Source organism: Peromyscus maniculatus, chromosome 23, assembly GCF_049852395.1.
Source record: "Peromyscus maniculatus bairdii isolate BWxNUB_F1_BW_parent chromosome 23, HU_Pman_BW_mat_3.1, whole genome shotgun sequence".
NCBI classification, from domain to species: Eukaryota; Metazoa; Chordata; class Mammalia; order Rodentia; family Cricetidae; genus Peromyscus; species Peromyscus maniculatus.
The window spans coordinates 12,986,545-13,014,160 of NC_134874.1; the positions used below are offsets into that span (position 1 = coordinate 12,986,545).

Below are 27,616 nucleotides of genomic sequence, written 5' to 3' on the forward strand. Positions count from 1 at the left end.
AGGCCAGGCTGTTCCTCAGGAGCTCCAGGTCGCCTTCCCTGTGTACACAGCACACTGAGGGCTTCCTTCCAGTCTCCCAGCACCAAGGGAAGCGTATCTGGGAGAGGTGAAGGGGTAAGGTGCAAAGCTGCCAGGGAAGCCAGGCTCTCCTCACCTTCAAGACCTGAGAGAGTGGGGAAGGGGCTTCCAGCGACTTCTCCCTCCAGCTCCCCGCCTTGCTGACACAGGACGAGGTGTGTGTGAGGCCTGCCAGGGCTGTGCTCTACAGGACCTTGACTGAGAGAGTTTGGGCTGATTCTGGTTCTACCTCTGCTACCTTGTCAGCCTGTGAGACACCTCAGGAGCAAGTGGTTTGTTGTTCCCTCAGCCTCCACTGGAGGGGCAACAAAGCCCTGGCTGTCAGTCTGCATAGAAACAGGACTGTTGGCGCAAGATTTAATCCCGGCACTCGGGAGGCAGAGGCAGGTGGATCTCTGAGTTCAAGGCCAGCCTGGGCAACAGAGTGAGTCCCAGGACAGCCAGGACTGCACAAAAAAAAAAAAAAAAAAAAACAACCCTGGCTTGAAAAACAACAACAACAACAACAAAAAAAAAAAAAAACCAGGAACCCTGGAATTATCTGACAGGCCCAAGGAGTACAGCCACTGTGGGCTGGGAGTGTATGTGTGTCTTAGCCACTGTTCTATTCTTGTCAAGAGACACTGTCTTGGTTGGGGTTTCTATTGCTGTGAAGAGACGCCAGGACCATGGCAACTCTTATAAGGAAAACATTTAATTTAGATGGCTCACTTACAGTTTCAGAGGTTCAGTCCATTATCATCATGACAGGGATCATAGCAGCATGCAGGCAGACATGGTGCTGGAGGCGTAGCTGAGAGGCCTACATCTTGCAGGCAACAGGTAGTCCACTGAGACATTGGGTAGTATCCTGAGCATAGGAAACTGTAGTAGAATATTTTCAGGTGTGTTACTTTTGTTTACGTTGCATTTGTTTATCTCTGTGAAGCTGTGTTACTGTGCCTGTCTAAAACACTTGATGGGCTAATAAAGAGCTGAATGGCCAACAGCAAGGCAGGGGAAAGGCTAGACAGGGCTGGCAGGCAGAGAGAATATATAGGAGAAACTAGGAGGAGAGATCTAAGATCTAGCAGCCAGAGGAGCAGGACAACTCTAGGGGCCAGTCATAGAGGAAAAAGTAAGATTTACAGAAGTAAGAGAATGGGAAAAGCCCAGAGGTCAAAGGTAGATGGGATAATTTAAATTAAGGAAAGCTGGCTAGAAACTAAGCCAAGCTAAGGCCAGGCACTCATAAGAATAAGCCTCTGTGTGATTTACTTGGGAGCTGGGTGGCGAGCCTCCCAAAAGAGCCAAAAAACTAACAACAGGAAACCTTAAAGCCCACCCCCAAAGTGACTCCAACAAAGCCACACTGCTAATAGTGCCACTCCTTATGAGATTATGGGGGCCAATTACATTCAAACTACCACAGCCACCATGACCAAGGCAGCTCATAAAACACAGCATTTAGCTGAGGCCTTGCTTACAGTTTCAGAGGCTTAGTTCATTATCATCATGGCGGGAATCAGACAGGCATATGGTGCTGGAGAGGTAGCTAAGGGCTACATCCTCCTTCACAGGCCGAGAGACAGACTGGGCCTAACCTGAGCTTTTGGAACTCTAAAACTTCCCCTTCCCCCAAGACACACTTCCTCCAAGTCCAAGCCTCCTAATCCTTCTCAAGTGGTACCACTCCCTGGTGACTAACATTCAAATATGTGAACTTATGAGGACCATTTGGGGGTGGGTGTTGAGACAGGGTTTCTCTGGGTAGCCCGGCTGTCCTGGAACTCTAGACCAGGCTGCCTCAAATTCGAGAGATCCACCTGGCTCTGCCTCCTGAGTGCTGGGTTAAAGGTGTGCGCTACCACCACCAGGCTCTGTAAGAGAACCATTCTTATTCAAACCAGCACAGTGTGGCTACTAGGCAGCGCTCCCAGAGGGCACCCCTCCCAGAGGGCACCCCCCGTGCTCTAAGTGGGGGCAAGGGGCCGGGCAAGTGATGCTGTACAAGTTAGGCCAACCACAGAGAGATACTGGTGCCTGTCATGAAGAAGCATTCTCTCTTGGGCTTGTGAGATGGCGTATGGCTAAGGGCTCTTGCCACCAAGCCTGACCATCTGTGTTTGATCTCCAGAACCTAGGCGGTAGAGAGAGGGCCAATGCTTGCAGGTTGTTCAGTACTCTGTTGGTGATACTGCTAAGGATGGATGATAGGCTCTGACCCTAACCCCACTGTCACTGCCTTGAACTGTAGGCTGGCTCCTCTGGGTCAGTTCTTGTCATGTGCCTTGTAGCCCAGTAGGTACATCTTCTTGAGAGAGAATTAAGTCAGAACTCTCTGGTTGCAAGTGACAGAAAGCCCAGCTCCTACTGACTAAAGAACATTACAAAAGCAAAAATGTCCACTCTCAAGAGTCATGGATGCCAGACAGTGGTAGCATAGGCCTTTAATCCAGCACTTAGAAGAGAGGAACAGGTGCATCCATTTGAGGCCAGCATGGTCTACAGAGTAAGTTGCAGGACAGCCAGGACTGCACAGAAAAACCCTGCTTGGGGGGAGGGGGCGGGGGGACGTGGGAAGTCATGGATATACTGGCTGGCAAGATGGCTTAGAAGGGAAAGGTGCTTGTCATCAAGTGCCCCCCCCTCATAAGTAAATCTGAATTTAAAATTATTGAAATTCATGGAAAGGGGATGGGGAGACGGCTCAGCGGTTAAGAACATTGGCTATTCTTCCAGAGGACATAGGTTTGATTCCTGGCACCATGTGTCAGCTCACAACCATCTGAAACTTCAGTTTTAGGAGATCCAGCGCCCTCTTCTGACTTCTGTAGGCTCCTGCATGCACATGGTACAGACACACGTAGGCAAAACACCCATACACACTAAAAAATTTTAATCATGGGGAAAAAATATAAAAGCTTGCCTTCAGGCAGGGCTGAATCAAGGAGTTCAAATGATGTCATCAAGTATCAGTCTCACATCAGACATGATGGCACACACCTTTATTCCCAGGACTCAGAGGCAGACTGATCTCTGTGAATTCAAGCACAGCTTGATCTGCATACCAAGGTCTAGGCTGTTCAGGGCTACATGGTGAGACTCTGTCCAAAAATAAATGAATAAATGGCAGTCTCACGGCCCCTGGGATGGCTCAGACCTGAGTTCCATTCCTGGGACCCACATGGTGGATGGAGAGAACTGACTCTTCCCAGTTGTCCTCTGACCTCCACATGTTCACTGTCGTACTACACGTGTTCTCCCTTCTCCCACCCCATGCACACACATAAATAAATAAAGTAATTTTTAAAAGCCGGTGTCCAGGGCTGAGTAGATGGCTCTGGGTAAGAGCACTGGCTGCCCCTCCAGAGGTACTGGATTCATTTCCCAGCTCACAACCACCAGTAAGTAACTCCAGTCTCAGGATCTGATGCCATCTTCTGGCCTGTGTGCTCTTTCTGGGTGCTGCATGCATGTACAGACAAAGATGTGTGCAAAACACCCATACACAGAAGCACAGGCCAGACCCCTGGTGCTTTGGAGGTGGAAGCAAGAGAATCGAGTTCAAGATCATCTCCATCTTCACAGGACATTCAAGGCCATAGTGAGGCCCTGTTCCAGACAATAAACCACACCAAAAACATAAATCAATCAGTCTTAGGCCAGGCGTCTAGAGTAGGTCTTTAATCCTAGTTGCTTGGGAGGCTGTCGGGAGGATTGTGAGTTCAAGGGCTGTCTGGGCTACCAAGGAAGGCAGCTTAGCAAGATCTTGCCTCCATGGGGGCTGGAGAGATGGCTCAGAGGTTAAGAGCACTGGCTGTTCTTCCAGAGGTCCTGAGTTCAATTCCCAGCAACCACATGGTGGCTCACAACCATCTGTAATGAGATCTAGTGCCCTCTTCTGGCCTGAAGGCATACATGCAGGCAGAGCACTGTGTACATTAATGAATAAATCTTTAAAAAAAAAAAAAAAAAAAAAAAAAAAGATCTTGCCTCCAACTGCTCAGCAGTGGCAGCAGTCCCTGGGAGTGGGCAGCAAGGATCAGATGCACACAGGGAAGAGAGCTGCCCTCTGCTGCAGGCACAACCCTGTCCTAGTGGGAACTCTGGCCACTGTTGGCCAGCTGGAGGACAGTGTTCCGCTGCCTGGGGACCTGGCAGCAGAGCAGCAGTCAGCGTCACCCTGCCTGTGCCCTGCAGATCAACGACGAGAGTGAGCTGGAGGCCTTGTGCGCCGAGATCGCCTCCCAGCACCTGGCCACCGAGAGCCCTGAAGGTCCCAAGCCCTGCTGCCGGTTCACCTACCTGACCATGACTGGCGAGGAGGTGGAGCTGTGCAGCCATGGTCGGCACATCCCTGTGGCGTGAGTGTGTGACATGGAGGGGTGAACCACACCAGTGAGGGGGGGGTTTCAGGGGAGGGCGTAAGAGAGGAGGTAGAATACTAGGCACGAAGAAAAGATGGCCTTTAGCTTAAGGACTTCCCTTAAGGCCTGTGGTCATGACCCCATTGGAGGTCAAGCGGTCCTTTCACACAGGTCACATATCAGATATCCTGCATATCAAATATTTACATTACAATTCATAACAGTAGTAATGGGTAGGTCGCAGGGTCTGGGGAAGGTGTAATGCAGTCCAGCGGTTTTCTCCGGAGCTCTGCACAGTCAATGTCCACCGGTCAGCGTTCCGCCACCGAGAGAGCGCCCAGAGAGAGCGCTGGCCCATCCAGCTCTCGGGTCCCCAGGCGTCTCCCCTCGCCCCGCCTCGTAGGCGTGACAGTTGCCAGAGTCTCAATGGGGGTTGGAACTTCCAGAACTAAGCTGGAATGGCTACCCACTACAAACAGTAGCAAAATTACAGTTAAGAAGTAGCAATGAAAACAATGTTATGGTTAGGGGTCACCACCATGAGGAAGTGTATTGAAGGGTCGCAGTGTTAGCATGGTTGAGAACCACGGCCTTAAGGCAGCAGCAGCTCTGGAGGAGGGACGTGAGCCATGAGGCCAGGGCTCAACCGCCTACGTAGTTGTGGCCCTCGGGCCCAAGAGCTGTGCCGTCACTACCCCCCCACCCCCCCAGCCCTCACTGGTGACCTTCAACCCAACAGGTGGGAGAACAAGGATATCTACGCAGCAGCCATCCGGAGCCTGCGGCTGCGGGAGCTCCAGAACATGGAGTGCGTGACAGCTGTGCGTGCTGGCCTGGGCTCTATCATCCCCCTGCAGTTGCTCACCACCCTCAGCCCACTGGAGATGGAATTGCGTACCTGTGGCCTCCCATACATCAACCTAGAGTTCCTGAAGGTAGGCAGCCCCTCAGGCCGGGCTCAGCACTCTGCCTTTGCCACAGCTGCTCTGTGCTCTGGCACACACACCACCTGTGCCCCACCTGCCTGGCTCTTTCTTCCCCAGGCTCACACCATGTACCAGGTCGGGCTAATGGAGACAGATCAGCACATCGAGCTCTTCTGGGGGGCTCTGGAGACGTTCACCCAGGAGGAACTATGCAAGTTCATCAAGTTCGCCTGCAACCAGGAGCGCATCCCCTTCACCTGCCCTTGCAAGGATGGGGGCCCTGACACAGCCCATGTGCCACCGTACCCCATGAAGATTGCCCCTCCAGATGGCACAGCAGGTATTGCTCTTCCCAGCTCCTGTTTCAGATGGGACCCTTAGGTCCTTGTGGAGAACAGTGACCAGGACCCCACACACCAGGACTCATACGTGAACGGGGAGGCTTAGAGAGCTCCATTGCCATCCAGTCCTGATGCTGCACAGGATCCAGGATTTTAAAAGAAGCCAAGGAGCCATGGCTTGTCAATGTCTTACCATTATTTTATTTTTAGTTCTGCTAGAGATTAAATTCAGGGACTCCCATGAGCTAGGGAGACTACCTCTGAGACACACCCCTAGTTTCTAAACTTTGAAATGCAGAAAGATCATTTCTGTTTTTTGTTTTGTTTTTTGACAGCATCTTATATAGTTAAGGATTACCTTGACTTTGCCTCCCTGGTGGGGAATCAACCCCTAGTGTGACAGGTGGGGATTTTTACCACCATACTTATGAGGGAAGTAGGAGTTTGACTCATGGAATCCACATTTTGAAAGGAGGCAAGGAAAGAAGGAAGACAGGCTGGTCAGGGATCAGCAAGATGGCTCAAACCTGCCGGGCGGTGGTGGCGCACGCCTTTAATCCCAGCACTTGGGAGGCAGAGCCAGGCGGATCTCTGCAAGTTCGAGCCCAGCCTGGGCTAGAGAGTGAGTTCCAGGAAAGGCGCAAAGCTACACAGAGAAACCCTGTCTCGAAAAACCAAAAAAAAAAAAAAATGGCTCAAGCCTGACTTGAATTCTATCCCTGGGTCCCACATGGTGGAGAGAACCGACTCCTGCAAGTTATCCTCTGATGACATGTGGAACACTATACACACACACACACACACACACACACACACACACACACAGAGCACTTGCTAGATACACAAGTGGGTGCCCAAGAGGCCAGCCTGTCTCCAGCGCTCTAACGTGGGTGTTGTGTCTTCTGTAGGTCCCCCAGACTCGCGCTACATCCGAGTAGAGACCTGCATGTTCATGATCAAGCTTCCCCAGTACTCCTCCCTGGAGATCATGCTGGAGAAGCTGCGCTGTGCCATCCACTACCGGGAAGACCCCCTAAGTGGCTGATGGGAGTGAACCGGAAGATTAGGCTATCACCAAGGCACCATTCTGCCGGCTTGGGAAGCCTACCAGTGCAGGCACATCCCTCCAGGGCCCCGAGTGAGGAGCTGGCGATACTTTGCTTTTCTGAACTTTGGTCCGTGTCCCAGGGCCACCTGGAAGACACCTTTTGTCTGTGTCCGTTTCGTGAGGTCTGTTCCTTTGCTGCCTGTGTGTGGTACGTTTGTAGGGTAGCTTAGTGCTCAGACAGTTTGTGTCTAATTTGATCTTCCTGGACACTGTCCTCAGTGGCTACCAGATTCTGATGCCACAAGATTCCAACTGGTTCCTCACCACAGAGCCACCAGTGGAAAAGTGGGGGTGAGATGCCCTCAGCCACACGAAGTGTCCTGCTCTCTACAGAGTATCTCCACAGATGTGTGTGGCCAGTCCTGCCCTGCTGCCCCGAGCTGGCCTCTCCCAGAGGCCCCTTCTGCAGGTCCCTCCTTCCGTCTTGAAGTGGTTGAGCCAGTGCTCAAGCACTCAGGAGACACACAGGGAGCTCACGTGTTACCTTCCTGCTTTACTGTGCGTTTCTGGCCTTGGTGTTTTTGTTTGTTTGTTGTTGTTTTTCCAGGAAAAAACCCACAGAGGCCCCTTGTCTCCTCCCGTCCAGGCAGCCCTATCTGCCACCTGTCTCTTCTGGGTCCCTGGGCTGAGTTTCCCCTAAGGACTCCTCAGGAGCAGATACCCAGGGGCTACTCCAGGCCTTAGTTCATGAGACAGGTTGGGTACCTCCTGGTGGCTGGAGCTGAAGACAGCGGAGCTGGAGGGATAGTGTGGAATGGGCCTTTTCTACAACTGCACAGGAAAGCACACGATTCAAGCCTGCTCTGCTCTGTGCTCAGACGGCCCTTCCTCAGCACAGTGCTGTAAGGAGCCCAGGGAAGGGTTACAACTCATCTCTAAAGACTGTCTGAGGTGCTCTGCCCAATGAGGGCTGCATCAATGACCCAGACGGAGACTACAGGGGATTCCTCTGTGTCCTGGCTGGCCTGCCCAGCACCCGTCACACCCCAAGTGTGTGTACACCAGGGCTAAGCTGCCTGCAGACTCACCCCTACCCCAGTGCATCCGCGCCCCAAATAAGTCTTTGTCCAATGGTACTTTGTTCAGAACAGCACATGCCACCTGTTGGACACTGTCATTTGGGCCTTGCCAGTTGTCCCAGAATGGCAGTGCTGTAACTATTGTATGATATTGTGCACACACAAGTCCTGAGGAGGGTACGCTCCTCTCTCCACAGCACCTGGCCTGCTGGAAGGTGTGCAAGCTTTAGGGCTGGCCTGCCAGCATCCATCTCCTCTCTGGTACGCTTAGGAAATGCGTTGAGGACCATTACAGAAAAGACACCCCCCCAACCCCACCCGAGGAAGAGATACACCCAGCTCAGTGTGACGGCTACGCCAGTCACTGGGCTGCAGCACTCACTTGGAGGTGAGTGCCCGAGCAAGCCCTGATCCCACAGAAGATAGTGGCCGCTGCTTGGGACCACCCCAGCGACCTCAAGGATCCTGACTCCATTCTACAGAAGGAAGGAGCCTCTGAATTTACTAAAGTGGATTTTCATCCCCGTACCTTCAAATTCTTGGTTCCCTTCAATCCTCTTCCCACGAATGGACTTGGGATTCTGTCAGCTACCTCCCCAGGAGGGGTTCTGGAAGCTTCTGTTGGCCCATTCCTTGATTAGATGAGAGCTGTGAGTGAGATATCTGCTGCTAACTCAGCTGCTTCTCCTAGAGAGCATACTGAGGTCCAGACAGATCCCAGCCTTGGCCCTGAACAATGTGCGCTGTAAAGTTACTTGATGTATATTTATTATAATTATTTATGATTGCATTGACAGACTTCCCATTCAGTCTGATGCTATTTACACTATGCTGTGTAAAGGAAGCTCACTACAGAAAAAAGTCACACCAATAAATAACCTTCATCTAACTCATTGATCCTAAGAGTGTGTGATCATGTCCTCTTGCTGAGTAAGCTCACAGGCCGGCACTGCTAGATGGCTCTGATCCCTAATTTAGTCACAAGTGACTAGGAGTTAACATTTGTAGTTAGCAGGGTCTCTCTGCACTTGGTGTGATTCCTATTCCATTAGCTTATGAACAGCCTCTTCCTATCCCACGAAACCCCTCGGTCTGCGCTTTCCACATGGAAAGGGAGAGCCACAGTCCAAGCTCAGCCTGGCCCTGCATGTGCTACCTGCTCTGCCCTGACAGCTCCTCTGCGCTCTGGAGCCTCTGTTCCTCCGGAAGTGTTTGGCTGTTTCACAGTCCTCCTCGGAGTGGCATCTAGACCTGCTTGTCCCCTCCTGCTGCTCCATGTCCTCCTCACCCAGATGCTAAATCCATCTTCATCACTGGGACAGAAAGGACCCAGGTGGGTGCCAGCCAAGCAGCTGATCCTTCCTGTCCTGTCACTGGAAACAGCCCAAGGCAGTGCGCACACACTCACTGCTCTGCTCACACTCGGGCACAGCGAGGACTCCCCGCCCTGCAGCATCTCACAAGCACAGTCAGAAGGCTCCTCACCCAGTGCCGGAGATGCCCCCAGCAGGAGAGGATTGCTGGGACACAGAGGCACTCTGCAGCACCCAAGGGTGGAGATACCTGCGTGGTCGGCCATGCAGTGTGGCCCCGAAGGTTTTAGGGGCTTTGCACCATGGATCCACAGCAGCTCTACTGGGTGGAAAACCAGTAGGGAGGGATGCGTGTTCATCAAGACCCACTTGAGAGACTCCACAAACAACAGCCCAGTGAGCAAGGTGAGGTCTGCAAGAGCAAAATGAAGCAAGCCACCTGCAACACCTCAAACGTCAGAGGCACTGGTCCCAGAAAGAAGCCTGTGCGGGGTGTGCACAGGCCTTCCTGCAGGGAGACTCCACTATGAGGATCGAAAGACAGGGAACCGGGGCACACATCTGCTGTACAGAACAATGAAAAATCTGAGTGGTTGGTCTTAACTCACAATTTCTGAAAAGGCCAGCTCATGGAAATGACTGAGCGGAAGGAAATATTCATAGGACTCAGGCTGTTTTCTGTTTCAGTTTTAAAAAGAAATGTGGCCAGGCAAAGTGGCTCATACCTTTAATCCCAGCACTTGAGAGGCAGAGGCAGGCGGATCCCTCTTGAGTTCCCAGACAGCCAGGGCTATGTAGAGAAACTGTCTCAAAAAAAGAGAAAGAAAAAGAAAGGGTGTGTGTGTGTGTGTGTGTGTGTGTGTGTGTGTGTGTGTGTGTGTCTGTCTGTACCAGGAGAAAACAACAGAACTTCAAGTAGATGGGGGGTGGGGCTTTCAACTGTCCTAAAAGAAAGACCTGCAAAGTACAGGCTTCTGGGCAAATGCCTGCTGATAGTCATAGTGAAGGCTGCCCATCCTGCCGTGGTGAGTGAGAGTCTAAGCAGGAAGTAGACAACAGACACAAGACATCCAGAACAGACCTGAGGGGACAGAAGACAGGCTCTGAAGATTGGCATCAAAGCAGCTTAAGGGAAAAGACAAAAGGGACAGAAAGACAAAGGGACACAAAAATCCTTAGGATCAGTCCAGGCGTGTGGCAGTCGCTGGGGTTCTGGACGAACACTGCCTACGAGAGTCCAGAAAGCTCCAGCAGGGGGCGCTCTAGATGGAAGCAGCACAGGCCACATAGAGGATGGACTTCCAATCCTAGAATGCAGAGCTTCCCGGGAGAAAAGCAGCTTTGTGTCAGTCTGGAGACCTTGTAACCTAGAAAATTCTAACCCTAGCCAAGCCAAACTGCAGGAGCCAGGTTTACACGCTACATAAACAACTGGGGCAGACAGACAACTGGGACAGGCGTCCAATCAACGTGCACCAGCCAAGGTCTAAGAGCTCAAGTGGGGAGAGGCATGGTGGTGCACTGAGGAGGAAGAAAGAAAGCTCAAGGCCAGCCTGGGCTACATGAGGCCCTGTCTCTCACACCACCATCCCCAGAAAGAGAGAAATAACAGGGGTGTAACTATGATCAGAGTTCATTATATGGCAGGGCATGGGTACTACTTGTATCAGCACCCAGGAGGGCAAGGATTGCCACAAGTTCAAGGCCAGTCTCATCTCCACAGTGAATTCCAGGCCAGCGAGGACTACTGATTCAGCCTCACACAAAATGTACATCTTATGTATGAAAGTCATAATGAAATTCATCTCCTACAACTAATATACACTAATTTAAAAAAATTAAACAAGGGTGTATGACTGACACTAAGGCTACATAACAGTTTGAACAAGAAGTGTCAAAAGAAGGGCTGGGAACACCAGGATGGCTGAGATCAAGGGCAGACTCCTAAGAATACAGGGAACTCGAATCTACTCGGAGCTGTCCTCAGCTTGCTTTAGTTACATGTGTATTTTTTAAAAGTGTCATTCGGGACAGCAGGTGACAAACCAACCACACCCACACAACATCCTGTGGGGTCAGAGTTCTACTTCCTGGCAGGCCTGTGCTCTAGCCTGACCAGGGGAGAGGCCCAGGTTGCCCCAGACCCTTCGTGACGCCTCTTTGATGTCCCAAGAAGACAGCGGTGACACTGAAGCCTGTCACCTGAGGAGAGCTTTGGTGAGCTACCCGCCCTTTGTGAGTCTGGTGTCTGAGGGACGGCGGAGTGAGTGGCACATCTGCCTGCAGTGTGTCTCACTGGGGACAGCCTTCTCTAAGTGACGGTCACTCATGCCCCATCTATTTACAGGAGTTTCTGAAGCGGGACTGGTTGTCCTTCCAAGGCCCGGCTCCCTCTGGGATTCAGGATTTTGTGGGTTTGCTTTGAGACAAATCCTGAGCCTTCCTCAGCCTCCCACTGGTGTGCAGCACTATGGCAGGCCCAAGACTCAGGCTCCTGAGAAGCCTCCTTCTTCTCTTCTAGGCCCCACGTCCTACCACAGCTGCAGTGAAGCTCTTGAGTTCCTTCCAAAGGGCAAATTTTGGAGGAAACTGTCAGCACTTAAGGTGAGGGCAGGCAGGCAGAAGAGTCAAGAGTTTGAGGTCAGCCTGGTCTACATGAGACCGTCTTAGGGAGAAAAAAAAGAACATGACCCCTTGATTCTGGGCACTCTGAGAAGGAACCCATGCTGACCTGACAAAGAGCCCAATCCCTCAACTGTGCCTGCAGTCTTCCTACAAGTTCAAAGCCAACCTAGGCTATATAATGAGACTGCATACTCCACCATCTCTGTAGAAAGAACCACAAGCCTCAGCTGAGCTCTGAATACAAACTTTATTTCTATTACAAGGAAATAGATAATTAGAACAGTAAAATAAAAAGGAGAGGGAGAGGCATAAAGGCAGGCGTGGCCCTGGTGGGGACATCGAGAACAAAACAGTACACTCCCATCAGGAACAGAGGGTGGTGACCCACAAGTACCAAGGTGGCCTCTAGTCCATGGACCTGTAGCTCAACTTGTTTCTAACATGCTGTAAACCCAAGCTTAGGCCCACACAGGGATAGAACTGCTTCACTGGTAACTCTGAGGTTCCCAGAACCCTCCTCTGTCCACCAGGACCACAAAGCACCAAGAAGCAGTGATGATGGTATGTCTGTCTCAGGATGGAGCCCTTAGGGGCCCAGAGGGCCACAGATGCACTCATCTCACTGCTGCCCAAGAGGAGCAGCAGGGCCTCCCAGCTAGCCCCCCTCACACCCAAACACCCACAGCACAATCGCAAAGACACAAAACGGCCCTAACCTGGGAAAATTAAAGTCTGGAGTCTCTTGATGAGCCTGAGGGGCAGTTGGACACTGCACTAGCACGTGCTGCTCTTGATAGGGTGGGCGGTAAGGGCCCCATGGTCCTCACTACTCCTCCTCTTCCTCCTCAGCATCCCCTGCCCCCTGCTGCTTCGGAGGCTTTGCCTGTTGAATCACAAAAGGAAAGACTAAGCAGAGAAAGAATTCCCAGCCAGCTCTCCTCACAAGAAGCCACTGACAACCCTCCAGCCCTGTCTGCATGGCCCTGAGCCTAACGTTTGGGCTCCAGTTACCTTTGGAGCTCTGCTGTGGTAGCCGGCAGCTGCAGGGGCGACCCGAGAGCTCCGACCACCTCCGCTCCTCCCACTGCAGAAAAAGATGTGGGGACTCAGAGGACTGGAGCCGGGGACGCCAGCACAGCAAGCCCTCCCCTCCCTGTGCGCAGCAGATGTGAGGGCAACACAGGCAAAATCCAGACTCCCCAGTGAAGTGGGGGGAGAAGTGGGGGGACCAGACAGAGCCCGAGCTGAGCGAGCACGTGGCCCACGATGGGCCAGTGTGAACAGCCCTTTTTAACTCACTGCATTAATTAGTCTGTGTGTGTGCAGTGGATGTGGAGGTCAGAGGACAACTCTGTGGACCTGGTTTGCCTGCGGTGGGGTCTGAGGACCAAACTTAAGTCCTCAGGCTTTTACCCACAGCCATCTCGCCAGCCCGACTGCCTGCCCAGGCTCTCTTCAGCCACAGTCGGCTCCACGCTGGGGTGCCGCTTACCTGGCTCCATACCTCCCAGGGGGCCCATGAGGAAAAGAGGGCGCAAGGTTTTCTGGATAGAGATTTCGAATAGAGTGGATCACTGGAGCATGCCCAGAGGCTGCAGGCCCATTCTGGCCGCCCCGACTCCGCCCTCGGATGTCCTGGCTGTCCGAGTTGTTAAGCTTCAGCACCCGAGGAGGGCTAGACTGGCACTCAGATCCGGGGCCTGATGCCGAGTTCAACACTGGGTTACAGGTAGTCGTGTTGTTCATGGTTCTGCTGGGAGACAGCGAGTAGGTGGAGCCTTTTGCTGCTTCCTGCTTGACATCATCCATGTAGCCTGAAGCCAGGTCTCCTGGAAAGAGAGGCAGCACTGGCTTAGAGGAAAGGCTACTCTAGCTGTTAGCGCTGGATCCGGGGCAGACAACAGACAACTGCTCCCCACGAACAACCCCGCAGGAGACAGGTACTCTCTCCCCACTCTGTGCCGACTTCCCGATCCTAACTGAGCAGCAAATGGAGGCCAGCAGACTCTGAAAAGCAGTTTGCAGTTGGCTTTGTGGTGGGAAGTTTCAGAACCAGTTCACGTGCCCAGTCAGAAGACAGCACGGCAGTCGGGAGCCACAGCTCACCTCAGCACTGTGACTCACACCTGTCTCTGAATCCGTAACCCTAGAAAATCTGTCCTTAGGACAGCTAGGGGTCATGTGGGGACCACTTAGCCTCAGCAGTTCCCCAGGAGACCCTCATGCAAGCCAACCAGTGGTGCAGGTTAGCCTCCTGGAGATGAGGAGTGGGAAGCGGGCCCTAGCCAGCAGTGCTGTGGCCTAACTCAGTCCCAGCTGATACCCTGGTGTTTGACCCGCCTCCTGGGCAGCTCTGGTGAAGTGTCGTCAGGCTGGGAATCCTGGGTAGGGATGCTCTCCATGGCATGGTGGTTTGCTGTGGCTGGGCGTTGGTCACATTGGTCCTAAACAAAAAGAAAATCAAGTGAGGACTTAGGATGTTGAGAGAGAAGAGCAACAGCAGGTGGGGTGATCGTGTACACCCACTGAGAACCATTAGAAATCTGGAGACTAAGAGGAGGCCAGACCCTAGGAACAGCCAGCCAGCCAGCATGGGCTCTCAAAGCTCTGGGCAGGTGAAGCAAGGGCTGGTGTTGAGAGGTCAGGAAAGTACTCCGGCTGGAGTGGTGGAGTGCTGGCTTATTCCAGTCTCTCCTAGGTGATGGAGAGCAAAGAACCAAAGGAGGCCTGCACTGCTGGCTCTTCATAAAAACTGTGACTGAGGAGGAAAAAAGTATTTCCCACGAACAACCGGGCTTCCAGACTGGAAACCTGAAAGGACTCTGGAGTATGTAGTATAGCGCCCTTCCTTCCAGATGCTCCCACGCAGAGTACAGAGCCAGGCCACCACATGGCAAAGCCAGAGCTGGAGCCCAGGGCTCATGGACACGACTCTCAAACAGCACGACAGGACAGCCTGCCTGTCAAAAGCAGATGCCTCTGCTGTCAGGGAGACCTCCCTCAGCCCTCTGCCCGAACGCAGTCTCCAGTGCAGACACACGGGCTCTGAGGACAGGCTGCGGCTGGAGGACATCAACCATACTCCCAGATGACCCACATGGAGACCAGAGGGCGCCTCCAGGGACGCTCACCTGATGATGGAACAGCACCTCCTCTTCCAGCTGCACCCCACAGAACTCACAGGGGATGATAATGCTGTCTTCCACAGCAGCTGCGCTGTTCAGGCCCATTAGAGTGTCTAGCTGGTTACTTGTTGCCTGTTGTAGAAAGTTCTGGAAGATGACACCAGGATCCTCTACCCCCCTGAGGGAAGAGCTGCCAGTATTGAGTGAACGTAAGGCATGTGAAGGGTTGCAGCTTGTCTGTCATTCAAAACACATGTTAAAAAATAAAAAAAATAAAAAAAAAGGTTAAGGAAAAATTACATTGCTAAAACATTTTCTCCAAGAAAGTACTTTAACCCCGAGTTTGGAGCTGGAGAGGCCAGAGAGCACCACAGCACCTCCACATTCTGCAGTTCCCTACCGCACCCCGCCATCACACACCACCCATGACCACACGACAGAACAAAGGCAAACAGTCTTTTTATCCTTGTTAAAGGACCAAACACTAGATGTATTCAAAGTGTTCAACACCACTTCTAAGGGCAGGATACATCCCGTTACCCAAAGCTGAGACTACGTGGCAGCTTATAAATGCTGGACTAGGCCTCAGTGCACAGACCAAGTACCAGGAAAACATGGCTCCTGATAACCAGGCTCGGGGCTATGTGTCCACGGTCCCAGCTGCTAGGGACGCTGAAGCAGAAAGGTCAGGTGAGTCTAAGGGGATGAGGCTGAGTGCTGCAGCCATGTGGTGAAAACAGACCTCACCACAGGCACTGCACTCAGTAAGGCCTCCTGTGACTTGTCACACTGACCACAGCCTGCTCCTGCCCGTCTGATGCTGTCACGTAACACACACCTGATGGTCGATGAGCAGGTCTTCCGGGTACAGCTCCTCACAGAACTCACAGGGCAGCAGGGTCTCGTCAGCTGCACCTGGGGCCACAGGAACAAGAACTGCGGTCAACCCCTTCACCCGAAGAGGATCTGACACACAAGTCTGACTTGGGCCAGGTGGGTGCTGGACTACCTTGAAAAGGACACGGAATAAATTCCAATCTGGTTCAAGGGGAGGTTACACAGGAAAAGGAAGTTCTCGAAAGTTTGAGAATGACCGTTTGGAAACAGGACACTTTTTAAAAGAAAAGAAACAACTAGGTAAAGACGGAACGAGCTAAACATAATGAAGGAAGAACCCCTTAAAGGGCCATCAAGCACAGACTTCTTGTCGATGTTTTGTTTGGTTGGTTGGTTTGGGTTTTGGTTTTTCCAAGACAGCCCTGGCTGTCCTGGAACTCACTCTATAGCCCAGGCTGACCTCGAACTCTCAGAGATTGGCTTGCCTCTGCCTTGTGAGTGCCAGGATTAAAGGCGCCATCACACCTGGCTGTTTGCTTGTTTATTTTCCTTGCTGCAGATTTTTGCTACCAAGTAGGATCCTGACATGATGGCACACCTTATAAAGCCTTATATATCCTTGGGAGGATGAGGCAAGGTAGTAAATTCAAGGGTAGCCTGGGCTACAGAGACAGCTTATCTCAAAAAAAAAAAAAAAGTGAAGAGGATGTAGACAGATCCTGACAGAACTGTATCCAGACACTAGACCTGAAAGAATGTTCTGCAGACAGCTACCATGGACTTTTCAAAACTACCAATGTGACCTGGAATGGCACACACCCCTAATCCCAGCACTCAAAGGCAGAGACAAGCAGCTCTCTGTGATTTCTAGGCCAGCCAAGACTGCATAGAGAGACCTTGTCTCAAAAAAATAAATAAATAAAAATAATAATAATAATAATAATAATAATAATAATAAAAAAACCAAAGCCGGGCGGTGGTGGCGCACGCCTTTAATCCCAGCACTCGGGAGGCAGAGCCAGGTGGATCTCTGTGAGTTCGAGGCCAGCCTGGGCTACCAAGTGAGTTCCAGGAGAGGCACAAAGCTACACAGAGAAACCCTGTCTCGAAAAACCAAAAAAAAAAAAAAAAAAAAAATAATAATAATAAAAAACCAAACCAAAAGTGCCAATGCATAAAAACTTGGAACAACAAAAAGTGCTAAGGAACAGTATATAAGAGTGAGAGCCATGGCCGGGCAGTGGTGACACACGCCTTTGATCCCAGCACTCGGCAGGTGGAGGCAGGCGGATCTCTGTGAGTTCAGGCAGCCTGGGCTACAGAGTGAGTTTCTGAACAACCAGACATTCAGGGAGAAACTGTCTCAAAAAAAATAAATAAATAAAATAAAGTGAGAAATTTTTTTGACATCTGTCTTGTTTACACAGTGCTCTTGTGAAGAAATACATGCCAGAGTATTTAAGCACAGAACGTCCTGTGTCTGTTACCTTTAAAGAGCTCAGGGGGAATATGTGTCAAGGTAAGTGTGGAGAAAGAAAACAGAACACAGATGAGCCTGTGGGATTCACTGCACTGTTCTTGGAACAGTTCAGAACAGGGAGGTGAGGGTGTGTGGTAAAAACGTGAAGTCTATCTCTTTAAATACTTCTATTTTCAGCTGGGGGCGGGGGTGGCGGACACCTTTAATCCCATCACTCGGGAGGCGGAGGCAGGCAGAGGATCTCTGTGAGTTCGAGGCCAGCCCGGTCTATAGAGTGAGTTCCAGGACAGCCATGGCTACACAGAGAAACCCTGTCTTGAAAAACTTAAAAAAAAAAAAACTTAAAAAAAAAAACACCTGTATTTTTGAGATAGGTTCTCACAATACAGCCATGGCTTGAAACTCACAGGGACTCACCTCCCTCCACCTCCCAGGTACTGGGATTAAAGGTGTGCGTCAATACACCTTTATTTATTTTAAATTTCCGTGGGTAGTGGAAGGGGACACAATCATGCCAAGGGGGCTCACGTGTTGTCAAAGACCAACTCTGGGGTCGGCTCCAGACCAAGGCCTGGTGGGCTTGGCAACAAGTGCCTCCGCCCACTGAGCCGTCTCCAGCCCAGCACTTCCATCCCACAGGAGCTAGAGCGTAAGACGGACAAACACAGTGGTGACGGCCGGAGAGCCCGCTCAGTGCTTCAGGGCACTGCTGCTCTCGTGGGGGACCTGAATTGTGTCTCACAACCACTGTAGCTCCAGTCCTAGGTACTTCCGGCCTCCCGAGGCACTGAATGTGCACGGTACACATGCACACAAACAAGCAGATCACTCAAAAAAATAACAGGGAAGTGTAGAGTCTATGTAAAATAAGCAAACTTACCCTTTTGGTCACCCAGAGAAGAGGGCCCACCACGTGCTGGACCAGCCTCTGGCCCAGACCCCCAGAAGCCCTGTCCTGCCGCCATGCTGGAGGCCTGTCCCTCGTTCTGCAGACTCAGGGCCAACATGAAGTCCAAATGTGCACTATTCTCCCCGCTCTCTTTTGGGGCCTGCCGGCTTCGGTTCCTCTCCTGCCTTTCTTGTTCTTCAACTGGGAAGGAAACAGCTCATTAGCACATCAGCCACTGCCACCATCCAGGCCTGACAACCTGTCAGGGTTAACAGGGCCTGCCCACCCCACTAGTGACCTGAGCCCTCTGCCTTCAGGGGCCTCTGAACCTGACATCCGCCATGAAACAACACCCCAGTAGGAGCATAAACAAATGACTACTCAGCACTATCACTCAACGGTCACTAAGACAGGCGGCTGCTGCACACTGCTCACATCTGATCTGCACTATGCTTACGCAGTCAGGCTGCCTAGACAACCTGGGCCGACCCTTCCCTGTTCACAACCCGAGGGCATGCTGCAAGTGCCTGGGGACTAAGGACAACGCCAGGCCTCTCACCACCAATCCTAACAGCAACGGCATACCACAGGGTTCATCAGCCCTGCTGTACAGGCAAGGCACCTCCTTCCCAGTGTCACAGTGACGGTCATGTTTCTAGCATCAAGATCTGCTGGCTCCAAGTCCTGTTGCCCTTTAGTGCGAGGACTGTGGCCCCATTCCCACCTCCCAGGCTAAGCACCACTCACACAGATTATTCTCAAGTGGGAAATGGGCTGTCGTGTTCCTCTGGCTGACAGTCCCACTGTAGAAAGGGTCCGACTCAAAGGCTCTCAGGGGCCTTCCGGGGAGTCTCATGGGAGGGTCCAGGGCCTCAATTTGTTGGAGGAGCTGGGATGCAATCCACATTCCATCCTGACTCCACGGCTCATCGTAGGCGTCAGGAGGGATGGCCGCCTCATTTCTCTTCTCCTCCTCCACCCTCCCGCAGACTTGAGGGTGAGTCTTCAGCTCCTTCACCAGCACATTGCGCCCACAGCTGCCACACAGCTCTGTCCGGGCGCCGCAGTAATCCTCATGCTCCTTCAGCTTGAGAACAGAAAGCTCCAGATCACAGTGCTGGCAGACGGCAAGCCGCAGAGGACACTCGGTCTCCTGCAAGGCAAGGCAGGAAGGGCTTACTATACACAGAGAGGCTGGGGTTCAGCACAGGGCAAGGAAGCCAAGTATCTGCTTCAGTCCTCTCCAACCCTGGCTGGGATGCTATGCTCTCCAAGAACTATGAGCTGCAAGGAAAGGCGCTTGCCCCCAGAGCTGACAGCCTGAGTTTGAGGTCCAGGATCTACACGGTGGAGGAAGAACTGACTCCCACAAGTTACCCTGACCTCCACATGTGCACTGTGGCACACAGACAGCACATACACACACTAACTAAAAATAATTAAAAGGGAAAGGAAAAGCCAGCTTTCAACACATAGAATGAGCCACGGACTTGGTTTCTTATGTCCCAGAAGGCAGCAATAGGTAAACCCCACTGGACAGACAGATTTGGTTCCCAAGGGGAAAGGACAAAGTTCCAAACAGAGGGAGTACAAGAGCTAGGTAGTCCCATCTGGCTGGAGCCAGGCAAAGCTTCAACGGGGCCTTGAGCCTGGGTCTGCACAGGGCTGGTGGACAGGCTATGGACGGGCTCTCTTGCTGCATGCCACTCTGGTCTGAGCGGGCCTGGCCCGGAAGTCCCTCCTTCCCGGGGCACTAACCGTGTGCTGCTTGAACTGCCTCTTCTCCAGCTTCTTGTTACATTTACATGTCACCTAGGATACAAAGAGTCAGTCAAGTGGCTCCGGAACAGCATGCTTTCCCAGTGCACATCTGGGGAAGGGCGGCTCACCTGACAGTGCTCTGTGGCCATGTGGACGTCCATGTCAGATTTGGGGAACGGCTCCTTGCAGACAGGGCACACACCAATGTTCCTTTGACAGTGGATTTCATGGATGGTAAAATTAAACACAGGAATTTCCTTTTTGCTACAGAAAGAAGCCAAAGAAAAAGACAAGTGCTACTAACTGATCCATGACTTTTCTCACACAGTGCTATCATCTCTATAGGTCTTTGTCGCCACTAACATTTTGGTTTTGTGTTTGTCTTTTCACACAGGATCTCATGTAGCCCCGGCTGGCCTCAAGTCACTATGTGGGAAAGACCTTGGCCTTCCTTTCTCTACCTCCCAAAGGTGAGACTATGGATGTGGACCACCACGTCCTGCTTGTTTTGTGAGACAAGTTCTCACACTGGCACACAGACTGTCCTCAGCTTCGCAGCAGTCTTCCTGCCTCCCTAGCTCACTGGTGTTGGAATGGAGGTATGAACTACCTTGCCTGGCTAACAATTTTTATTTCTGTTTGTTTGCTTATTTGCTACTGTTTTACTTTTGAGACAGGCTCTTGCTATTGTAGCTCTGGTTGGTCCGGACCTCCTTCCCCAGCCTCTCAGGTTTGGGGAGCCTTCGAATCTTCATACTCCCATGTCCTAGACTATTAGATACCATAAGAAAAGAGGTAACCACAAAAATTTCAGGGGCTGGTGAGATGGCTCAGTGAACCAAAGTACTTGTTGCCAAGCCTAGCAACCTAAATTTGATCCTGAGGATCCACATGGTAGGTGGACAGAGAACTGATTCCCTTGACCTTCACTTGCACAGGGTGACATGCATGTGCATGTGTGCACATACACACAATAAAAACATAAAACGTAATAGACACTACATCAGAAAAAAGTACTTTAAATCACAACCCACTTTTCTACTAACTGCCTAGTTGTGTCCAATGCAGCTTCAATGCTGAAGAATACCTATCCATCTATCATCTATCTGTCTACCTAACATCTATATATCTATCATCTATATATCTATCATCTATCTGTCTATCTATCATCTATCCATCTATCTATCTATCATCTATCATCTAATCAATCTATCTATCTATCAATCATCTATTGATCTATCTATCTACTATTTTTGGTCTTTCAAGACAGGGTTTCTCTGTGTGGCCCTGGCTGTCCTGGAACTTACTTTGTAGATCAGGCTGGCCTCGAACTCATCTGTTTGCTGGGATCATGTGGGATGACAGAAAGACAGATATGATGGCACACAACATGGGAGACAGACAGGTGAATGTGAGTTCGAGGCCTGCCTGGTCTACAGAGTGAGATCCAAGACAGGCACCAAAACTACACAGAGAAACCCTGTATTGGGGGGAAAAAACAAAAACAAAAACAAAAAAAAAAACTAAGGGGGGAAAAAAAACCAGAGAGATGACAGAGAAAACTCCAAAGACCAACTGTTTTTTGTTTGTTCGGTTTTTTTCTTTTTTTGTGAAACAGGGTCTATGTAGACCAGGTTGGCCACATGCCTCTGCCTTCCATGTGCTAGAATCAAAGGTATGTGCCACTATGCCTGGCTAAAGACCACCATGGTTTTATTTTAGATATATTTAGTTTGTGTATATGAGTGCTATGCCTGCATGTATGTATGTGTGCCATGTACATGCCTGGTGCCCATAGAAGCCAGAAGAGGGCATTGGCTCCCCTGGAACTGGAGTTACAGCTTGTGAGCCACAATATGGGAACTGAGCCTAGGTCCTCTGTAAGAGCACTATTAATCACTAAACCATCTATCCAGCCCAAAACTTTTTTTTTTTTCTTTCCAAGACAGGGTTTCTCTGTGTAACAGCTCCAGCTGGAACTTGCTCTGTAGATCAGGCTGAATTTGAACTCACAGAGATCCTCCTACCTCTACCCCTAGAGTCCGTTCTGGGATTAAAAGCATGTGCTTTTTATTTGAAATCCAACTGTTTAAAAAAGATTTAGTTTCATAATTTTTTTTAAAGATTTATTTATTATGTGTACAGTATTCTGCTTTCATGTGTCCCTGCAGGCCAGAAGAGGGCACCAGATCTCATTACAAGTGGTTGTGAGCCACCATATGGTTGCTGGGAATTGAACTCAGGACCTCTGGAAGAACAGTCGGTGCTCTTAACCTCTGAGCCACCTCTCCAGCCCTCCCAAGTTTCATAATTTTTTACATGCATGTATGCATGGGTATGTGTACATGAAGGCAGGTGTCCATTTAGGCCAGAGGCATCTGACTCCCCTAGAATAGGTGATTGTGAGCCACCAGATGTTGGTGCTGAGAACTGAACTCAGGTCTTAACCACTGAGCCATCTCTCCAGCACCCCCAGAACAGCTTTCAAAGCCTGCAATGCAAACAGTTCCTCAGGCCAGCCAGCAGGCATGGGCTAGTCAGTCCTCCATGCTAAGCTGCTTTATCCTTCAGGTGCTCTGCTCTGGGTAACCTTGTTTTCACCAGATTCTCCCTTGTGCTGTTTGAACTCCCTTAGCACAGTTATTTATACACCGTCCCAGGCCTCAGACTCCTCCAAAGTAGAACAGACTGAAAATCAGGATGTCTCAGCCAAATGTCATTTTGCTTCTCAAGTCACATTTTCTTATTTTATCCAGGCCAAAGATGATGGAGCCCCTTACACAGACACACAGATGATGCTTGGAGAGTCGGAAGTGGCAGGCAGGGAGCACCAGTGGAGAGTCACCCTCGAAAATGCGCCTTTTACCCCTGAGGGCAGGGCCAGCAGCCAGGGCTCTGCTCAAGCTCTCCTCCACCGCTCAGTGGGCAGAGTGCTTGCTGAGCCAACACAACCCCTGAGTTTAGGTTCCCAGGCACATGTAAAGGCCGGGTGTCATGGCCAAGTCAGGCAGATTTGGGGCTTGTGACCAGCCAGTCTTGCTGAAATGGCAAGACACCCGCTACACATGTACACACACGCACACACAAAGAACACAAAGTTCCTTCTTCAGTAGTTTTCAGGAAGAGATTGGTGAAGAGGCTGGAAGGACGGCTCAGAGGGTAAGAGCTCTCACTGCTCTTGCAGAGGACCCAGGGTCAGTTCCCAGCACTACAGGGTGGCTCCCCACCACCTCTAACTCCAGCCCCAGGGGATCCAGCGCCCTCTTCTGGTCACCATAGGCATGAGACACACATGGTGCACAGACATGCGTGCAGACAAACCACTCACACATAAAAACAAACCTTGAGAGAGTGTATCAGTGGAGCCAGGAATAGCGATGCATGCCCATGACCCCGGCACGCAGGAGGCTAAGGCACGCAGGTCATGAATTGGAGCTAGACTGGGCTACAAACCAAATTTAAAGCTAGTCTGGAGCTATACAGCAAAACAAACCTTATCTCAAAGGAAGAGGGAAAATTCTGGAGAAAGCCACACCAGGAACCAGCTCCTCTCACCTACCTGCCCAGCTCTCATCCCAGCAGGCAGTGGCCCCATGGTGGAAATCGAGAACCGAGTCCTGCCAGATGTTCTCTGACCACGGATATGCGGCAGCACTCACATACCCCCATACTCACATACAAACACTTTTAAGTTTCTCTTTCAATACTTGGGTTAAAAAACATGAAAATAGGACTGGAGAGGTGGCTCAGAGGTTAAGAGCACTGGCTGCTCTTCCAGAGGTCCTGAGTTCAATTCCCAGCAACCACATGGTGGCTCGTGCCCTCTTCTGGCCTGCAGTCATACATGCTCTATACAAAATAAATAAATCAAAAAAAAAAAAAAAAAAAAAACCATGAAAATACAAAGCTTAGCATTCAAGACTGCTGCACAGACCTGCCCAGCAGTCCTGTAACCATGACATGATAACAATCGAACATGGCAACCTTAGGAGTCTGGTCCCTGCCACCATGCTAGCATGTGCCCCAGATTTAATCCCCTGCGCTGAAAGGGGTGGGGGGAGGGGGTGGTGGTGGTAAGGAGGCATGGTGGCATGTGCTGCTCCCGAGAAGCCCTGGGTTTACTCCCCAGTAACGGAAGAGTTAATACCGTAGCTATGAACGGTAGCTCACACTTCGGAATCCAGTGCTTGGAAAGTAAAGATAGAAAGACGGTCTGGGGTTGAGGTCATCTTTGACTGTTGAGTTTGAAACTAGCTTGAGCTACATGAACCATCTCAAAAAGAGAAACCCAGCATGTGACTCATACCTGTCATCCCAGAGCTCTAGAGGCTACACATTCAATCCCAGGCCAGCCTGGACTACACAGCAAGACCCTGTCTCCAAACACCCCCACAGAAAGAAAAGGAAAAGTTCATCCTGAGCTGTTCAGCTAACTTTCCGGTCACCACACTGACAGCCAGTTCACAAAGACGACAGACAGCCTCTGAGGCCACTGAGGGAAATCACTCCTTCCATCACACTGGCAGAGAGGCAGGTGGATCTCTGAGTTCAAGGCCATCCTGGTCTACAAAGAGTTCCGGGACAGCCAGTGAGACTGTCTCAAAAAACAAAAAAAAAAAAAAAAAAATCATACTTTTGGAGACAGATGAAAAAATCAGTTCACTTCTTGTATATGAATAAAGGCTGTAGGAGCTGAAGGAGGCTCAGTGGCAGAGCTTGTCTACAAGGCACAAGGCTGTGTACAATCCCTACCACTGCCTAACCCCACCTCCCAAAAAGGCGAAGATCCAAACCAATCCAGTGGTTAGTGGTTTGTTTGTTTTTCTGCTTGCTATGTTTTTTGAGAAGGATCTCCCTATCTAGTACACTGTAGACCAGGCCGGCCTCATCCTCACAAAGATCTCCCTGCCTCTGCCTCCGGAGTGCTGGAATTAAGGTATGTACCACCACACCAAACTTTTATTTCTTTTGAGCCGGGTGGTGCTGGTGGAACACATCTTTAATCCTGCGGATCTCTGTGAGTTCAAGGCCAGCCTGGTCTACAGAGTGAGCTCCAGGACAGGAACCAAAGCTACACAGAGAAACCTCATCTCAAAAAACATAAAAAGAAAAAAATGTATTTATTTTATTCTATGTATGGGTGTTTTGCCTGCATGCATGTCTGTACAAATGTGTGTCTCGAGTTTCTGATGGTTGTGAGCCATCACTGGGCACTGGAAACCGAACCTGGGTCCTCTGGAAGATGACTAGAGGTTAGAGGCAGTGCTCTAACCACTTGGCCATCTCTCCAGGTCTAGTCCTATCTTGCTAAGTCATTCATGAAAGGCAAGCCAGAGCCCCAAGTCCCAGCCTGATCCATTTCAATCCTCATTCTACCCAGAGACACCTTCCTGTCAAATTCTAAACAAGCAATTTACCCAAGTGGTTAAAAAGCTCCAGTCGCAATGACTGACACAGGTCACATGTATGGCCAGTCACAACCAGGAAAGAAAACACCCAAGTCTTTACAGAGCTGGCATGGCCTCATGGCAACCTTTGGATTCCATGTCTTACCAGTTGTCACACAGCCGAGCAGCCTGGTCATCTGGAAACTCGGCCATCTTGGCTCTTCCTGAAAAATGCAAAGGAAGAGATGTCACTTTCTGTTTCGTTTCTGCTTTAGGGATGGCATGCAAAAGAAGAGAAATTTAGGGGCATTCCTTTTCACTGCTTTTTAAATTTCCAATGTAAAAAAATAATTAGACTTACAAAATGTTGCAAAAAAAAAAAAAAAAAAAGCTTAAAATACAAAGAACTGCCTTAAGCCCTTCACCCAACTGCAGTAAAAGTTAACATTCTTAAGTCCTACTACTAATTTTAAAAATAACTGTAACGAATTTACAGGCTTCATTCAAATGCCAGTGAGACCACCAATCAATCCCCTTTTCTGGTTCAGTTTCAACCCTGGAACACATAAAGCTCTCAGATGTTGCTCCTCAATCCGATTTGAAAGTGCTCTAGTTTTTCCTCACTCACAGCTTATTCAGCTAATTAGTACCTTAACCAGAGCTTGCTAGCTACTGGCTAGTTATTTTGTGGAAAATCCTTCTGTCTGGGTCTGTCTGATATTTTCTTGGGACTAAATTCATGCTATACACTTTTGGCAGGAGCATCACTGACGTGATGAGCCTCGGCTGGGGCTCAGGTGGTACAGGGCCCCCGTGTTCCCTGACCAGCCATAAAACTGGGCATGATGGTACATGCCTATAATCTTACCCCTGGGGATACGGAGGCAGAAGAATCAGAAGTTCAAAACCTTCTTGGCGATATGGTAAGTTAGTAAGTTCAAGGCCAACCTGGGATGCATTAGACCCTATTTAAAAAAAAAACCTACCAAAAAAAAAGAAAGCAGCAGAGAGCTCATGTTGGTACATCCTATCAAAAGGAGCAGGATGACCAGTAACGCTGCCTACTTAGCTGAGCTGGGACCTACCATGTTTGTTTGGGTTTTGTTTTGTTTTGTTTTTTCTGTCAAGTTTGAAGCCCTCCCACCCGGGCATGCCAGGCAAAGGCGGGCCGTCCGCTCCAGCCCTTTCTCTCGCTCCCGGTACAGAGGGCGAAGCGCTGGCTGGCAACGGCAGCGCCAATGTTTACATCTCTCCTTCTCTCCCATGACACAGAAATAGATTTAGGTGACGGACTGCTAACCCGGCGCCAGGCTGATCTGGGCATCGTCAGGCCACCTGCCACTCCCGGTGCCCAGGCCACCGCCACTATCTAACCAATTCAAGAGTCCAATGTGGCAGCGCCCGGAAATCAAGCCAGTCACACTGGGTAACCCAAGGCGAGTGTCCAGGGGAAAAGCTCGCAGACAAAGCGGGCTGCGGGGCGGACGGACCTCCAGCGACGGCGGGGACGCCTCTGCGGGCGGAAGGCCCCGGGAGGCGGAGGCAGGCCGGGCCCCACGCCACGGCGGCGCCTCGGGGAGCGGCCGCTCGGCTCTCCGCGGGCCGCAGCGGTTGGAGCCAGCCCGGCCTCCGCCTCCGCCTCCCGCCGCGAGCCTCGGCCTCCGCCGCCTTCGCCACCCGCCCCGCCCCACCCCGCCGCCGCCGCCGCCCACGTTCACCTCGGAGCCCAGCGGGAACGCCGCCGCCACAGCCGCCTCGGCCGCCCCGCGCCAACAACGGCCTAGCCGCCCGGCCGCTACCCACCGTCGCCGAGGGTCGGCGCCCATTGGGCGGCCGAGGGGCAGGGCCGGACGCCCATTGGACGGCAGCGCTGCCGCTCCCTCTGGCCCGCCTCCTCACTCCCCATTGGCTCATGGTGCCCAGGGGGCGTGGCCTGCAGGTCCCCGCCTCCCTCACATCTGAAAGCCGAGGCCTCTGCAGACGCAGGCACTGATTGCCTGAATAACACTAGGCAAACCCTCCCGTTGTGCCCAGTAAGGCGGTGGGTGGCGTTTGGGCTATGTCATGGGCCGTTAATACCCGCTCGCCATCCTTGTCGTTAACACTTCCTCGTGCCAGGCCTCTTGGAGGCACCGGAGACGCCGATGTGACCGCCAAAGTCTCCTCCAGGCCTTGGTGGAGCGCCTCACCTGAGCACCTTACCGCTAATGGATAGAAGGGGAAAATTCTTAAGCGCACACTTAACCTATGTGGCTGCAGAGATGGCTCCGCGGTTAAGAGCACTTTGCTGCTCTATTAGAGGACCCGAGTTCGGGTCTCAGCACCCACAACAGGTGGTTCACAACTTTATGTCCAGCTCCAGGATATCCGCAGCTTCT

The 27,616-nt window shown here is 51.3% G+C and overlaps 2 protein-coding genes across 12 annotated transcripts in view; one reads left to right on the forward strand and one right to left on the reverse strand.

Annotated features, from left to right (window-relative positions):
• Positions 1-8,718, forward strand: part of Hectd4 (HECT domain E3 ubiquitin protein ligase 4) — a 173,616-nt gene extending 164,898 nt beyond the window's left edge. For all 8 annotated transcript variants that reach the window (XM_076560985.1, XM_076560978.1, XM_076560980.1 and 5 more), the window contains exons 73-76: positions 4,261-4,424; positions 5,167-5,362; positions 5,471-5,693; positions 6,603-8,718. In XM_076560985.1, the coding sequence (XP_076417100.1) occupies positions 4,261-4,424; positions 5,167-5,362; positions 5,471-5,693; positions 6,603-6,739 (720 nt within the window). In that variant the 3' untranslated portion in view covers positions 6,740-8,718. The remainder of the gene's footprint in view (positions 1-4,260; positions 4,425-5,166; positions 5,363-5,470; positions 5,694-6,602) is intronic.
• A 3,269-nt stretch (positions 8,719-11,987) lies between these two features.
• On the reverse strand, positions 11,988-27,088 carry Trafd1 (TRAF-type zinc finger domain containing 1). Of its 4 annotated transcripts, XM_076560987.1 has the most exons (13): positions 26,957-26,972; positions 26,107-26,203; positions 25,405-25,462; positions 19,980-20,115; positions 19,849-19,902; positions 18,838-19,243; positions 18,082-18,291; positions 15,723-15,799; positions 14,891-15,121; positions 14,083-14,203; positions 13,252-13,588; positions 12,771-12,843; positions 11,988-12,642 (listed from the first exon to the last, which is right to left on the reverse strand). In XM_076560987.1, the coding sequence occupies exons 3-13, from the start codon at positions 25,449-25,451 to the stop codon at positions 12,586-12,588; spliced, it is 1,749 nt and encodes a 582-aa protein (XP_076417102.1). In that variant the 5' UTR covers positions 25,452-25,462; positions 26,107-26,203; positions 26,957-26,972; the 3' UTR covers positions 11,988-12,585. The 4 variants fall into 4 exon arrangements, with proteins under 4 accessions (XP_076417102.1, XP_076417101.1, XP_006970836.1 ...); XM_076560986.1 differs by lacking the exon at positions 26,107-26,203 and having other exon boundaries at positions 26,957-27,088; XM_006970774.3 differs by lacking the exons at positions 26,107-26,203; positions 26,957-26,972 and adding an exon at positions 26,729-26,860.
• Between the last annotated feature and the right edge of the window lie 528 nt (positions 27,089-27,616).

What these genes read in the sequence shown, in the direction of transcription:
- Trafd1 (XM_076560986.1), bottom strand. Translation starts at nt 25,451, where the DNA reads ATGGCCGAGTTTCCAGATGACCAGGCTGCTCGGCTGTGTGACAACTG. An exon ending in TGGCCACAGAGCACTGTCAG is followed by an intron (nt 19,903 to 19,979) that starts GTGAGCCGCCCT and finishes TTTGTATCCTAG; the next exon opens with GTGACATGTAAATGTAACAA. An exon ending in AGGTGCTGTTCCATCATCAG is followed by an intron (nt 14,204 to 14,890) that starts GTGAGCGTCCCT and finishes CTTTTTGTTTAG; the next exon opens with GACCAATGTGACCAACGCCC.